The sequence below is a fragment of the Epinephelus fuscoguttatus genome, linkage group LG2, assembly GCF_011397635.1.
Source record: "Epinephelus fuscoguttatus linkage group LG2, E.fuscoguttatus.final_Chr_v1".
NCBI lineage: Eukaryota > Metazoa > Chordata > Actinopteri > Perciformes > Serranidae > Epinephelus > Epinephelus fuscoguttatus.
Window position 1 is genome coordinate 30,703,523 of NC_064753.1, and position 15,150 is coordinate 30,718,672.

A 15,150-nucleotide genomic window follows, 5' to 3' on the forward strand; every position below is an offset into this window, starting at 1 on the left:
CATTACAGGTGCATATGCAGAATGATAAACACTAAATTGTCAAGTTGTTTTGTTTGGTCAAATGACAGAGAATCTTCACAAGCTAAAAAGTATTCAGTATTTAACAAAATAAATGAGAAAATCCCTAAAACATATGTAACGATACATGGCTTCCTGTGAGTCAACTGATTATGTAACATTCATGGTACAATTTTTAAGTTTTGCACACAAAAAAGAAGGGAAAAAAGAAAAGTGTAGATATTGAGATCAATAGAAACATGATGTAGGTGTGTACATTCCCAATCGTCTCTCTACCATCTCCCTTAAATCTGTGCTAAATTTATGCCCTTACGTCTGTTCGTGAGTGTTGATGGTGCTTTTTGTGGTTGCTGTTGTACAGTGGAGGTGTGTGGCTGCGAGTCTCTAGAACTGGAAACTAGAAACTTGAACTAGAAAGCCTTTATTGTCATTGCAGTGATGATAGAAATGCAATAAATAAATAAATAAATAAATAAATAAATAGATAAATAAATATAAAAGTATTTAAAGTGCGTGTGCTCAATGGGATGAGGAAATCAACTCCCTAGTCTGTAAACTCTTCTTGTCCCGACTTGTGCTAGCTGGCTAGGTTGAGTTTTTTTTAAATGTAAATATCAGTACACTTTGAAGGAAAGATGAGGAAGATGGGGGCAGCTGAAACAGCGTCCTGCAAGCCATTGTACAGGACGTACTCCGCGCTGCATCAGTTTTCACATGACATCAGGAGCTGTAATATCCTTTGATTCACCGAAACTAAATCTTAGGAAGGGCTGTTCAACCAGGACACCGATTGTCTATATGCTGATCTGACAGAGTGGAGGACTGGCAAGAGAGGGAGAGGAGGTGTGTGCATTGCGATGAATTAGAAGTGGTGTGAGGTGCTGTCCTGTTCCTGCTGTGGATCACTGCTATACACCCTTCAGAGGAAGAGTGACCATGCAGCCATCTTGTTGGGGTCGGAATGTGTTGACAGTTAAATCATTCCACAGCCAGAAACTATGGATAACCAGAGACCGTCCGGAAACATGGACAGTTATAAAGCAGCAGCAAATAACTACAAATGACACAAAATTAAAAACTGAAAAACTAAATTACAGAGCACAAGTTAAAGGATCACATTTCACTGGAGTTTGTATAATTCCATGTGACAAATAAATGATTGATTAATTGAACACAAACAAAATGTTCCGCCCCGCTGTGGAAGAGACCATCGAGTCACAGCATGTGAATATGGGACATTACATAACCCCGAGCATGTGGCTTTTACTCTGTGTTATGATCTCCTCGTGCTTCCTCTGATTAAATATGCTTCCTCTGTTTGGCATGAGAAGGTGTCTATGACAGTGTCTTGATTAACTGCTGAATTATTAAGTGGCGAAGCAAAAGCACAGACGTCATCATCACTGACACTGTGAATGGACTTGTGACTGTGGATACAAACAACACACACAAAAACTACGATACGCTGTTCATGTCAGATTGTCTCTGACCACGAAAACTGGGACAGAAAGCAGCCCAGAACCAACATGTAACCACATTCCTATTTCTACAATAATGACACAGCGTTTTCTCTGTTTCTTCTTCAGGCTAAAGCCATTTTCAAAGTGGTGCTTGATACTAAACCAGAGCTGATCAAACAGGATTTTCTGTAAGTATTCTTCATCTCTGTGATAAATCTGTTTTCACTTTGTCTGTATCCAGGATGTCTGAATCCTATCGGCAGCAGCTGTGTTGATTCTCTGCAGCTTTACAGTATATATAACAGTTACGCGCATCTCTTGACACTCACCTCTTTATGTAATCAGGAGTCTGGGAACAGTGGGTCAGGGTGTGAGCTGCAAGGTCCTACAGGAACATCTGCGGGCCGATTCCTCGCCTTCTTCAGTGAGAAGAATCCTGGCCTTCCTCAGGCAGCAGCCGGGTCCTCTTCACACCTCACTGGTAAAGTTACTGGATTAATTGCTGCTGTCTATAATAGAGGTGCAAGAAAATATCAATACAGCTGGGTGTTGTGATGATATGTTTTGTGACACTGTGTTGATTCTTAAAGACACAGAATTCATTTTTTATCAGTAGTTTACGTGCAGAGATTCAAGGTAGGGGTTTGTTTTGTGTAATGTTTAAACTCCTGACTGCTCGATACTTAAGTGTTGTAATCTATGTCTATGTGTCTTTGTTTTTCTGGACAGAAAAAGTGTGTGATTGAGGAGCTGTATCAGTTTGAGTTCTTCTCTGAGCTGCTCAGAGATCTCGGAGCTGAGATTGCCCTGTCGATGCCGTAAGTCAGGAGTTGACGTTTCTCATTATGAGCAGATAGGAATTAAATATCAAAAGCCTTTGTTAAAAAATCATGTTCTGTCTTGGCAGGGAAGACATGGCAAACCTTTGTGTACTTATCATGTTTGATCTATTAAAAAAGAAAGTATAATATATAAAATATTCTGTAGTAAAATAGAATATAAAAGCCACTCCCTCTATGTATAAAATTTATCGACTATGTAATGAAAAATATCCTTTATCATTTTCTGTTTGTGTGTTTGCTTGCAGGGTGAGCACCATTAAGAAGTTTCCCACAGACATGATGGGCACTCTGAGGGAGATGATCATCGAGCACCCTCTGCCCTTCCAGAAGCTGGATAGAACAAAACAGGAGCTGCTGGTAGACAAAATGGTGCAGAGGATGGTCAGTACTTTCCTAATTTAAAAAGTGAAATGAAAAAGAAACAGGGAGAGGATGGAAGGCCAAGATTTTTAGGAGTTCAGCAGTGCAGTGTTAGTTGTTTATTTGCTGTGTGCTTTTGTGGTCTCTTCCTCTGCAGGGCATGTACACCGGGGTGTTCACTGAGCAGGAGTTTCGTTCACTGGGCATTATGGCACCGTATGTGGTGGATGAGATTTTCATCCAGCTGGACCGCAGCTTCTTCGTCGACAATCTGGAGTTCCTGCAGGGACTCTGCTACAGCAGGAGCAAGATGGACATTGTGGCTCGTATCCTGCAAGACGTCTTCGGGTAAAGTTATCATCTGAAACTCAAGAAAATCAAAGTGGTCTTTTACACGTTGTTGAACAATGAAATTATAAACAACAAGGCAGTATAACTACAGCATTACATATCCTTGCTATGTGATTAGTGCAGGGTGCTTTAAGGTTTTCAAGCCAAGGACCTCTTAGCTCAAACACAGACAGAGCAGGGACCCCCTACTACATATATTGTGTAAAATTAAATTGCAAATGAGATAAATTTCTAGATATTTTCAAGTCTTCTCTCTTTTGTGCTGGCCTGTAGCTGTTAAGTCAGCAGCAGTCGTAGCACGGTTATGTGTGCTAGCCTCACCCTCTGCACTTCTGCTTGTAGTTTCCGAGGTGCACAGTATGTCAGAGTGACTTCTGATGATTTCTGTAGGACGACATGGAAGTTAGTGATGCCCTGGTTCCCCTGTCAAAAAGCCTAATAGGATTTTTCCACTGGATTTTGGATCACTGCAGAAAATAAGCTCTGTGGCAAATAAACAGTTATACTACTTAAACATTTCAGCAACATAATCTTCACAAATCAACACCACTTTTATGATTTCTAAAGACTAAATGAAATCTCCAGAAGCAAATAGCTAAAGTTAGGCTATAAACAAACCACACAAAGATCGTGTAATTTAACGTCGCACCCACAACAAGGCTGTAAAGCTGTGTTTGGCATGATGCTGTTCTCATTTAGCCATTTGTCAGCAACCACCTTTTTAGGCCATATAAAGGTATTTGCTGATGCATTTTAGGGTATAAAACAAAAACAAAGTCTTGTCTTGTGTTAACCGCAGACCTTATTTCAGGAATCTAAAACCCACTGATTTTGACACGTGGAAACCGGAAGTGCTACAGTGCTAACTCATTTCTGAGTTTTAGGACTCATTCATGGAGTGCTCAGTATGTTTTAATAGTACGTAACTGTCACATGACTAGATGTATTGAAAAAGGAAACTAGTTCATCTTGCTGTTATGGATTAGTGCTGCATTGATGATAGTGATAGTGGTCTGTATCATTCTGAAAGGTCAGCTTTTGTAAAAGCAGCATGGCCACAAAATGATTGCCTGAGGACTAATGGGTAACAGTTAGCTTATCGTTAACATTGTGTACTGTTTTTTAATGATTACGCCAGTTTATCTTTGCTAATAATATGTTGGATTCATGTTAATGCATATTTTCAGACCTAATCAATTTAATTTTGGGTTTGTGGACCTCCTGTTGAAGACCAAGGAGATTAGTGGAAAGAAAATCATCAACGTTAAATCTAAAATCAAACAAGAATATTTTATTTGTATTGTACAGTGAGGCTGTAATTTTAGACATCTCAACAATTCTTTTACAGCTTTTGAATTTGCATTTCAACCAGAATTTGTCCAAAAAAAAGGCATTAAAAGTGAACGATTTTTTTCTATTTGGCTTAATCAAAATATTTTGCTATTATGAGAATTGAGTTAATCAGCAATTTTCCCAGTTTGTCTTAGGAGAAATTAGTAATCACTGTTGTAATGTTGTGCGTTTAGAGTTTATCCAAAGTGTGTGTGCAACCTTTATGTTAAGATTACAGTTAAGGAGGGAAACATGGGAATTATCAGAATAATATGGAGGATAATATGGAGGAGGTTTCATATGATAAAAGCTCTACCAGCAAGCTGATGAAATGTTATGTTTCCTCACAGCCCAGTCAGCAGCTGGAACCAGACGACACTCAGTCAGGTGGACCGGTTTCTCTTCTTCCTGCCTGATGACAAACTGCAGGAGATTTCCCTGGTAAGTTTATGACTGTTTTCATATGTGTTTGATTCTACATCTTCATTGTTTCTGAGATTGAGAAACATTTAAATCTCATTCCTGAAACGGACTCATTCGATGTATAGAAATCCATAGTGAGGCGTTGGGATTGTTACCTGATGCCGTGGCAGGTTAGGCCAACAAAGGCTGTAAATAAATCAATCAGGTGTCGCATCTCCAGCAGGTGTCAGGATCAGGTGGTGAAGTTCCTGTTTTCCCGTAAACCATCAGTGTGTTGTGTGTCTCTCCATGTTCACATGTGCTGTTGTTTGTGTTCCCACAGGCGCTGATGACTGTGGGGCGAATAGAGAAGCTGTTCATGAGCCAGCGTCGGTGGGAGCGTGGGGATGTGGGGATCCACTGTTTGGATGAGGATGAGAGGAAGAGATTTTTTGAGAAGCAGCAGTTTGTTCTACAGTTTTTCCTGGGCTTCCTCAAAATAAACCTCATGTCATGTAAGCTTCACTTTGGTTCTTAAATGTAACATGAAACTTACTCTCTGAAGGAAGAGGTTGACATTTGGGAAAATATGCCACAAAGTGCCACAAGCAGGGCACTTAAAGGGGAGCTGTTAACTAATATAAGTCAATAGTAGAAGGGCATATTCAGCATATTCAGGTCCACTGTCAGACTATTCCTTTAATGATTGCAATCATGTCAAAATTATTGTTGATTTTCCTTTTCTTTTCTTTTTTTTATGGTTAGGTTTAAAGTCTAACATTAAATGAATTCGCTCGCACACTGCAGGGTTCCAATGTTGACTTATTTATTACACAAAAGTGCTGATGTTTTTAAGCATAAAAATGCACGTTTTGAATTTTTATTATAATTTTCTTTATTGATTTTTTAGAGCCATTCAGCAGTCAGTACAGTACAGTCAATACAAAACAGAACAAAACATATCCAAGTCTTCATTCCCTCCATTCTCTACCCTCAGGTCACATAAAGACAAAATTAATCAGATTAAATACCTAACTAACTAACTAACTAACTAACTAAATAAATAAACCAATAACTAAATAACAATAATAAATAAAATAGAATACAATAAAATACAATAAAATAAAATTAAATTAAATTATAAATCAAATAAAAACTAGTAAATAATACTTTAAATAAATAATTGCCTGGAATGTTTGTTGAACTTTTTTTTAGTCTGATGAAGAGTAGCTGTGCTCAAAATGTCACCACCTTGGTGTAATAAATAGTGGACATTGGAGCCCTGCATAGTGCAAGCGATTAATTTTCATTTACATCTGCTTACTTTTGGTTCAGTACCTGTTCTCATTGGTCTGGATGTGCGTGCATACTCATATTGTGTGTACAGTATGACACTGGCTATACTTTAAACCAAAAACAAAAATATTACTTACTTACAGGCTAATCAAAGTTGTTGATATGCTGTACATACAGTCACATGTTGTATGTCTGTGTCTGTGTCCTTTACCAGCGGCTCCTATGGTTCCTACCTGTGAGATTCTGCATACAACAGCTCCCTCCGCCTGGACCTCCAGCAGTCTGACAAGCATGTCTACATCGGCCTTCTCCAACTGTCTCGAGCTGATAGGTCAGGACCCGTTCCTTGCATCCTACCAGCGCAGCCAAGTGCTCAAGAGAGTCAAACAGGTAAAATACCTTCTTTAGTGCACCACAGTACATTTAACAGCCTCTCAGATGTGTTTAACTCAAGGCTGCACAGGCTAGTTTTCCCTCCTCAGCTCAGATGTTAACACTGTGTGTCTGCTCTGTCTTTACTGCATGTATGAAGATATACGGCCCCGTCTCGACCTTCTCCCAGTCTGTGATCTCTCAGCTGGGTGGAATAGCAGTAGAGCTGTTACCGGAGGAGCTGAGCAGCCTTCGACTGACTGAGCGAAGGAGCATCGCTGCTCTGGGTGCTGTCAGTACCTGGAGCAACAGACAGGTAGCTGCTTTGGCTACAGACGTTAACAGATCACATATATTTACTGTACTGCCCTCATTAACTACTGCACATATTACAGTGAAGACCAGAATGTGACGTTTTGACATTTTTATTTTACCATATAAGAGATAATATGCTTTAAAAATGTGTATTTTCTGAAAACACAGTGTGTAAAATTTGCATTATGACACGACCACTGACAATTCTTGATTCGGATAAACAGACAATTAATTTCTAATAGTCAAACAGTATAGCTGGACACATGTAGTGCAGGTGTGTTTGCTAAGTGAATGCAGCAGTATTAAACTCCAGGCTTATAGCTATTTAGAGCTACACAAAATTTAATTTCAGACCTGTTTGATATAGACAGAAATCAGTCATTTAAGTAAATGAATGACTGATAGTTTTAATTTGATTAAATATGGTAGTTTTTAATCAAGTGACCATTGTGCAAGACGGATAAAGCATACTGATGTTCCACGATTGTCATGGATGACAAGGCGGCTAAGAATCACATGACTCATGAGGCTGACTCATCTCCTCTCACAAAATAATATAACAATCATTAAAGTAGGGCTTTTGTATCAGACTGCATTAGTCTCAGCAAAGTCTTCTGAATAAACTGAGTGTTTGCTTAAAGAGTATGTCTTGATCTTGATTGCTCTTTCCGTCCTAGCTGTCTGCACTGTTCACCACTGTGTTAAACTCCACAAAGCGGCTGCAGAGTCCGAGCCAGCTTGACTCCAGCACACTGGTGGCGATGGGACACATTGTGTGCGGAGCTAAAACGACAGAGATGAAGTTTTTCAATGCTGTAGAGTTCAGGTGAGCAGATAAAAACAGACATTTCTGTCTGAGAATTACTCTGCTGCTGACAGTATTTAAGTCATAGTGATCTCCCCTCTCTCCTCCTCCTCTCTCTGTGTGCTGTGTCTCACCCTGGTGGCTGCAGTAAGGCGGTGCTCTGGCTGGGTCAGTTGAGGTTGTCCTGCTCAGAGGAGCAGCTGCTGGCTCTGGTTGGGCTGCTGGCCCACAGCCTTGCTTTTGGACCCATAAGTTCATGGGGAACTGATGTCTTCATTGAGATTGGAGTTCTGGCAGGTATTATGCACACACTGTCGTCATCTTATTGCTTTGTTCAACTTCGAGTGTCATCACACTTATAATCAGTTATACAATGAAACTGTTGTGTTCATTCTGTTGCTTATTGTACTGTTGACAGCTGCACTAAATTACATTGTGCAAGGCAAAAAGCATCAATTCTCAATAGTGTTAGTTGGACATCTGGTTTAATATGTGACTGGCACAAATGTCTTATTTGTGTTGCTCACTCAAACGCTGTGTGCTCACAAGCTTAAATTAAAGCCATCCTGTTTTTATTATTTGTTTTCTTGACACCCTCTTAATGTATTCTGTCACTCTAGTATTGCTACATCCTAGTGTTTTTGACTCAGGTGACATTTTTGCACTTTTTCAGCTGGTCTCCCAGACATGGCAATGTCAGCGCTGGTGAAAGAGCAAATAGAAGGACTCTTACCTGCGGCCATCGAATTGATACCACCTGATAAGTTTGCTGTAAGTCGGATTTCAGAGCTTTTTATTAACCTCTATATCTTGATCTATGCTCATGTTGTTGCATTCATTCTAACAGCTCCTTATGTTGCCTTGTCTCATCTTTGCCAATCTGCGTCTATGTGTCCGTCTGCTTTGTTCTGTCCTCAAAGGTGGTGTTTGACCAGAGAATGATCAGCATGTTCTCCTACGAGCAGGCGGCTGCGGTGACTGATGCGCAGCTCGCTGCTCTGTCGGATCTTCAGAGGAAAGCTCTGGCTATGGTGCTGACACCGTGGGAGGACAGGCATGTAGACTTCAGAGGTAAACCACTGAAATCGCTGAATTCGCTTCCTGTCCTCTGATAATTGTAAAGAGGGATCATTTTCAGAAGCTTGCTTGGTTTTTATCTGGTAAACATGAATGCTCTAACTGAAGTTGTGCACCAGTTCTATACTAATACTGTAATATTCTTAATATAGTGTCTTTAAAGTTAGTATTCAGGAAATAATAATGAATCAAACAAGCTGTGCACTGACAGACATCACTCCAACTATGATGTTAGAAACCTATTGCCAGAATAAACCAAACTATGAAGAAAAACCTAAATGTTTTTCCAAAGATGTAACACTTTATTTTCATTTTCTCTCAACATCATCTGCAATTTGTTTCATTTTTTCCATCTGTGAATAGCCAGGGGGAGCCACGCCTCTCCCTCAAGTGAAAATACTTGCAGGCCAACATTGCAGTCTTTAAGAGGCTGCTGTACGCACATTTTTTAAGCTTGCGCACAGACCACAAGGCCTCAGGACAACAATCACACAATACTGCCCAACCACATTATCGCTACAGAAAAAGAAAACTACATAAACTATTAGACATCTACCACACAAACCCAAAACAAACTGCAATGCTATTTGGCCCTAAACTGACAGTACACGATGGGAAACTATCTGACTGATGTGACAGATCAGAAACTGAGAAAGATACTGACTATGTACAGACTCAGTGATCACAGCCTGGACATAGAGGCATATATTCCTGCACATATGAAAACACCAGAGCAAAGTTCTTCGCAAAAATTAAATGTAAACTCCTAGACCAGACTAAAATGCAACATCTACTTGGAGAAAATTTTGTCAGCGCCATAGATGCAGCAGGATATGCCAGTGCATGTCACAGCCTAAGAGACAACTAACTCAACAACATATAGTTCAACTCCTCACAGATCACACTCTGCCTTTTTATTTACTCCTTCACTTCACTATTTTTTCTTTTAAAATTGATGTCTATGATTTTATATTAATACATTGTTGTTAAATATTTTTTAATTTTCACTGCCTTAATTGTGATTGTGCTTTGGGCAACACATAAGACATGTCATGCCAATAAAGCTTATTGAATCAAACTGAATAGTGGTATCATAGACAACTAGACAACCTAAGGCACATGACACATGAAGCCAGTGGCTGGCTGTCAGTCAGTGTCAGGCCATCATTTAGCGTCTGTCGCCCTAGTTTTTGTAATGTGTCCTGCACCATTGGCACTAGTCGGCCCTTGTTGTTTTATTTTGGCGGATTGAATCAGCATCGGAGATGGCGGAGTATGTCTGTAAATGAAATCACTGTCACAGTGATAAGCTCAGAGCAAACAAACAACTTAAATCAAGACAGCTTAAGAGCAAAACAGACTTGAAACAGATTCAAAACAGATTATTTTCAGCCATTTATCTCTTTAGCAGAAACGGTTCGAAACTGCGCCACTATTCACTTTCACATGGTAACTTGCTAAGTAGCATCTTGAATCCATCCTGACGGTCTTCCACTTTCCCTTTTTGAATGACGAATACAGACTAAGCTGCCTGCTGCTATGGAGAGTTATTTACTCTCATGAAAGTGCAGAAGGTATGTCCGAGTTGGCCTTCGGCTGTAGTCTTTGTAGAGTGTTCAAGTGCAGATTTTTGGCTCTGAGTAAGTAAGTAAGTAAGTAAATTTTATTTATATAGCACTTCTCACAGAGAGGACTCACAAAGTGCTTCACGAGATAAAATACAAAAAATACAATAACAGAAACAATGCAAAATACACAAAAACAAATAAAAAGTAAAGTGCAGCGAAATACAGAGATGATACAATAGACAATTAATGGAACACAAGCCTAAACAGATGTGTTTTTAACTGCTTTTTAAAAATGTCCACGGAAGAGGCCGCTCTCAGCTCATGAGGTAGTGCATTCCACCATTTCGGTGCAACAGTCTTAAAGGCTCTATCACCTTTCGTCTTTAATCTTGTGTGAGGGACAGTAAGTAGGTGGCCTTCAGCGGACCGCAGTGACCTGACAGGACAGTGAAAGGACACCAGATCCGTCAAGTATGCAGGTGCTTGACCATGGAGGGCTCTGTAAGTGATGGTTAGAATCTTGTGCTGGATCCTGAAATTAACAGGGAGCCAGTGCGGGGATGCCAGGGCTGGAGTGATGTGAGTGAACTTATGAGATCTGGACAGAAGCCTGGCAGCAGCGTTCTGGACTAGTTGGACGCGGTCTAATGAAGTTTTATTGAGACAGGTGAAAAGAGAATTACAGTAATGTAGACGTGAGGAAATAAAAGCATGGATGATCATTTCTAGCTCGGAATAAGTTAATATAGACAGGCACAACAGACAACAGAGGCAGGTGGTGTGAGGTGACGCAACAGTTGGCCATTTCTTCTAGTTCACTGAATGTCACTTTGGTGTGTGTGGGCCTTTATGCATCCATTGGCTTTCGGTTTTGGTGTGCCACCCCAAGATTTTCATGCCCTTTAAGTGCGAATGCATTTTATACACAAATCCTGTTTAGAATCGTATGTAATGTGGAATTGGGACACATTATGGGACACAATCGGGGCGTTTATATGTACTTTAATTGTCTCACAATTGCACACATCTGTTCAGTAGACTAATTAATGATGATAGATAATGATGTGCTATTTTGGGGAAAAGAAAAAGAGGTTCACTTGAGATGAGGTTTCTTCATTTCACTGTGTTATTCTATAACCATAACAGCTCTAAAACAGAAACGTGCCACTTAAACTGGAATATCACAGCTGACCAGCTCCAGAGGGTGCTATAAAATACTCTGACATTTGTTTTACAGTGTTTTTTTTGCTGTGACAGTTAACCCACAGGGTTCATACATCGCGTGGTGTCACTGTGTTCCTCTTTAGGGAAGTCACAGGGGCTGGCACTGAGCCACAGTCCTCTGTGTCTCATACTGGGACTGCTGATGCTGCTGGTCCTACCCTGTCCTGACCTGATCTGCCCTGGCACATGACCCCACTCACCCCTGCTGGATCGGAAAACACCTCCTCACCCACATAACCGAGATGATCTCGTCTATCTGTGCAATACCATACCTCTGTGAAATGAACAGCACTTCAGGATTTCTATCCAGTGTAATTAATGAGACAATGAGATAATTTATTTTGTGCAGCTGTCACTTATGTAAACATATCAACAATCAGCACTGAAGGAACCAAATGGAGAGTTTAACTCAAAAAACAGACCATTTAACAGTATAAACATATCCAGTAAGTCAACACCCACACACCCAGCTTATTTATTTATTTATTTATTTGTTTATTTATTTATTTTTGTATGATCCCTACTGTCCCGATGTATCCTTCTCAGGGATGTGACGCCATACCCAGAAATACAACCCAAACACTTAAATGATTTAAATACACTTATGATACAGTTATAACGAGCAAATCAAAGTTGTGTTGCAATGCTACATGCAAAGTTATATATTTTTGTGAAATGATATATTATTTTTGTCAGAATAAGGGCTGCAATGTTTGCTACATTTATATAAAAGTTATCTTGATTAGATAACTGGTACATAATGCTCAGTAAGACCTGATTGTACTGGTCAGCTTCAGTCTGTTTTTGCTGTGAGTTTTGTATTGTTGTGCACACTCTCTGGTTTGATAAATGTATTCTTAAATTATTAAACTGTACCAATCTGTCTCTGATCAACTCTGCTTGTTTTATTTAATTTCATTTATTTAGATATTTATTTTTGAGGCCTTTATTCTAAACACCATACATGCAGTTTATTGGGTCCTGATGTGCTGTGTAATGCACATCCTGGGCCTTTGATATAACACAGATGGGGGTGTGACTTTCTTTATGCATCCATGGGTGTGACCAACAGATGATATCTTTTGTCTTTTCAAAATGGGGCAGTTGCAGCAAACATGTTTCATGGCAGTAAGGGAGAAAAGTGTTCAAATTTATAAGAATATACCATTTCTGTTCTTCATAAAGATGTTGTTTTTATTTATGAGACTCTTAACAATTTTATATTTAATTATATTATGTGTGTTCTTTTCTAAGTACACATTTAAGCCATGTCCTTTGTAGGTGACAGTGGGACATGCTTCTTCTTATTTTAAACCATTTTCAATACTTGAGGAACGAGAGCACTGGGTGAGACACACATGCACACACACCATGTATAACCAATTAAAAGCATGCACAATACCTTTAATATTACATTACTTAAAAGTGATTTTTATATAATGTTAATGTGCTGTACTGTAATGTAGGCCACTGTTTGTGAAAAAGATTACCCTAATGTCCACTACAAGGGACATGTTATAAAATATGAATAACATTTAATAAAAAATCTAGGTGATTCTTAGATCGCAATTACTTAAATTATCTAAAAACAAACAAACAAAAAAGGGCCTCAGGAGGGTGTATGGTATACTGGTACATTCCAATTACTTAAATTATGTTAAAAAAAATATTAAAATCTTTTTTTCCAGGTTTCAAGAGGGTATATAGTATACTGTTACATCCTAATTACTTAAATTATATTATCAAAAAAATAAAAAATAAAAATCTAAATATTAAAATATTTTTTCCAGGTTTCAGGAGGGTATATATAATATACTGTTACATCCTAATTACTTAAATTATATTATTAAAAAAAAAAAAAGAAAAATCAAAATATTAAAATATTTTTATATCCAGGTCTCAGGGGGTATATAGTCTACCAGTTACTTCAATTATGGTAAAAAAAAAACCCTAAATATTAAAATATTTTTATATCCAGGTCTCAGGAGGGTGTATAGTATACTGTTACATTCCAATTACTTCAATTATGTAAAATGAATAAATGAATAAAATATTAAAATCTTTTTTTCTAGGCCTCGGGGGGTATATAGTATACTGTTACATCCCAATAACTTAAATCATGTTTAAATAAAAGTTCAAATCTTTTTTTCCAGATCTCAGGGGGTATATAATATACTGTTACATCCAAATTACTTCATTTACAGTACAGGCCAAAAGTTTGGACACACCTTCTCATTCAATGCGTTTTCTTTATTTTCATGACTATTTACATTGTAGATTCTCACTGAAGGCATCAAAACTATGAATGAACACATGTGGAGTTATGTACTTAACAAAAAAGGTGAAATAACTGAAAACATGTTTTATATTCTAGTTTCTTCAAAATAGCCACCCTTTGCTCTGATTACTGCTTTGCACACTCTTGGCATTCTCTCCATGAGCTTCAAGAGGTAGTCACCTGAAATGGTTTCCACTTCACAGGTGTGCCTTATCAGGGTTAATTAGTGGAATTTCTTGCTTTATCAATGGGGTTGGGACCATCAGTTGTGTTGTGCAGAAGTCAGGTTAATACACAGCCGACAGCCCTATTGGACAACTGTTAAAATTCATATTATGGCAAGAACCAATCAGAAGAAAAACGAGTGGCCATCATTACTTTAAGAAATGAAGGTCAGTCAGTCCGGAAAATTGCAAAAACTTTAAATGTGTCCCCAAGTGGAGTCGCAAAAACCATCAAGCGCTACAACGAAACTGGCACACATGAGGACCGACCCAGGAAAGGAAGACCAAGAGTCACCTCTGCTTCTGAGGATAAGTTCATCCGAGTCACCAGCCTCAGAAATCACAAGTTAACAGCAGCTCAGATCAGAGACCAGATGAATGCCACACAGAGTTCTAGCAGCAGACCCATCTCTAGAACAACTGTTAAGAGGAGACTGCGTGAATCAGGCCTTCATGGTCAAATAGCTGCTAGGAAACCACTGCTAAGGAGAGGCAACAAGCAGAAGAGATTTGTTTGGGCCAAGAAACACAAGGAATGGAAATTAGACCAGTGGAAATCTGTGCTTTGGTCTGATGAGTCCAAATTTGAGCTCTTTGGTTCCAACCGCCGTGTCTTTGTGAGACGCAGAAAAGGTGAACGGATGGATTCCACATGCCTGGTTCCCACTGTGAAGCATGGAGGAGGAGGTGTGATGGTGTGGGGGTGTTTTGCTGCTGACACTGTTGGGGATTTATTCAAAATTGAAGGCACACTGAACCAGCATGGCTACCACAGCATCCTGCAGCGACATGCCATCCCATCCGGTTTGCGTTTAGTTGGACGATCATTTATTTTTCAACAGGACAATGACCCCAAACACACCTCCAGGCTGTGTAAGGGCTATTTGACCAAGAAGGTGAGTGATGGAGTGCTGCGGCAGATGACCTGGCCTCCACAGTCACCCGACCTGAACCCAATCGAGATGGTTTGGGGTGAGCTGGACCGCAGAGTGAAGGCAAAGGGGCCAACAAGTGCTAAACACCTCTGGGAACTCCTTCAAGACTGTTGGAAAACCATTTCAGATGACTACCTCTTGAAGCTCATGGAGAGAATGCCAAGAGTGTGCAAAGCAGTAATCAGAGCAAAGGGTGGCTATTTTGAAGAAACTAGAATATAAAACATGTTTTCAGTTATTTCACCTTTTTTTGTTAAGTACTTAAATCCACATGTGTTCATTCATAGTTTT

At 39.3% G+C, this 15,150-nt stretch overlaps 1 protein-coding gene across 1 annotated transcript; it reads left to right on the forward strand.

The window, feature by feature from the left end:
- Positions 1 to 1,200: 1,200 nt before the first annotated feature.
- Positions 1,201 to 12,118, forward strand: strc1 (stereocilin 1). The gene is made up of 15 exons (XM_049562589.1): positions 1,201 to 1,242; positions 1,605 to 1,666; positions 1,824 to 1,959; positions 2,208 to 2,296; positions 2,566 to 2,701; positions 2,838 to 3,028; positions 4,714 to 4,804; positions 5,109 to 5,280; positions 6,276 to 6,451; positions 6,594 to 6,749; positions 7,426 to 7,574; positions 7,702 to 7,850; positions 8,227 to 8,324; positions 8,474 to 8,624; positions 11,506 to 12,118. Exons 1-15 carry the CDS (start codon positions 1,201 to 1,203, stop codon positions 11,610 to 11,612), a joined length of 1,905 nt encoding a protein of 634 aa, XP_049418546.1. The 3' UTR covers positions 11,613 to 12,118.
- The last annotated feature ends 3,032 nt before the right edge of the window (positions 12,119 to 15,150 follow it).

Bases quoted from the DNA above. Each gene is read 5' to 3' on its own strand.
- strc1 (XM_049562589.1), top strand. From the start codon at position 1,201: ATGTTCCGCCCCGCTGTGGAAGAGACCATCGAGTCACAGCAT. The intron at 1,243-1,604 runs GTGAATATGGGA...TTTCTTCTTCAG, and splicing joins AGACCATCGAGTCACAGCAT to GCTAAAGCCATTTTCAAAGT. The intron at 8,325-8,473 runs GTAAGTCGGATT...CTGTCCTCAAAG, and splicing joins TACCACCTGATAAGTTTGCT to GTGGTGTTTGACCAGAGAAT.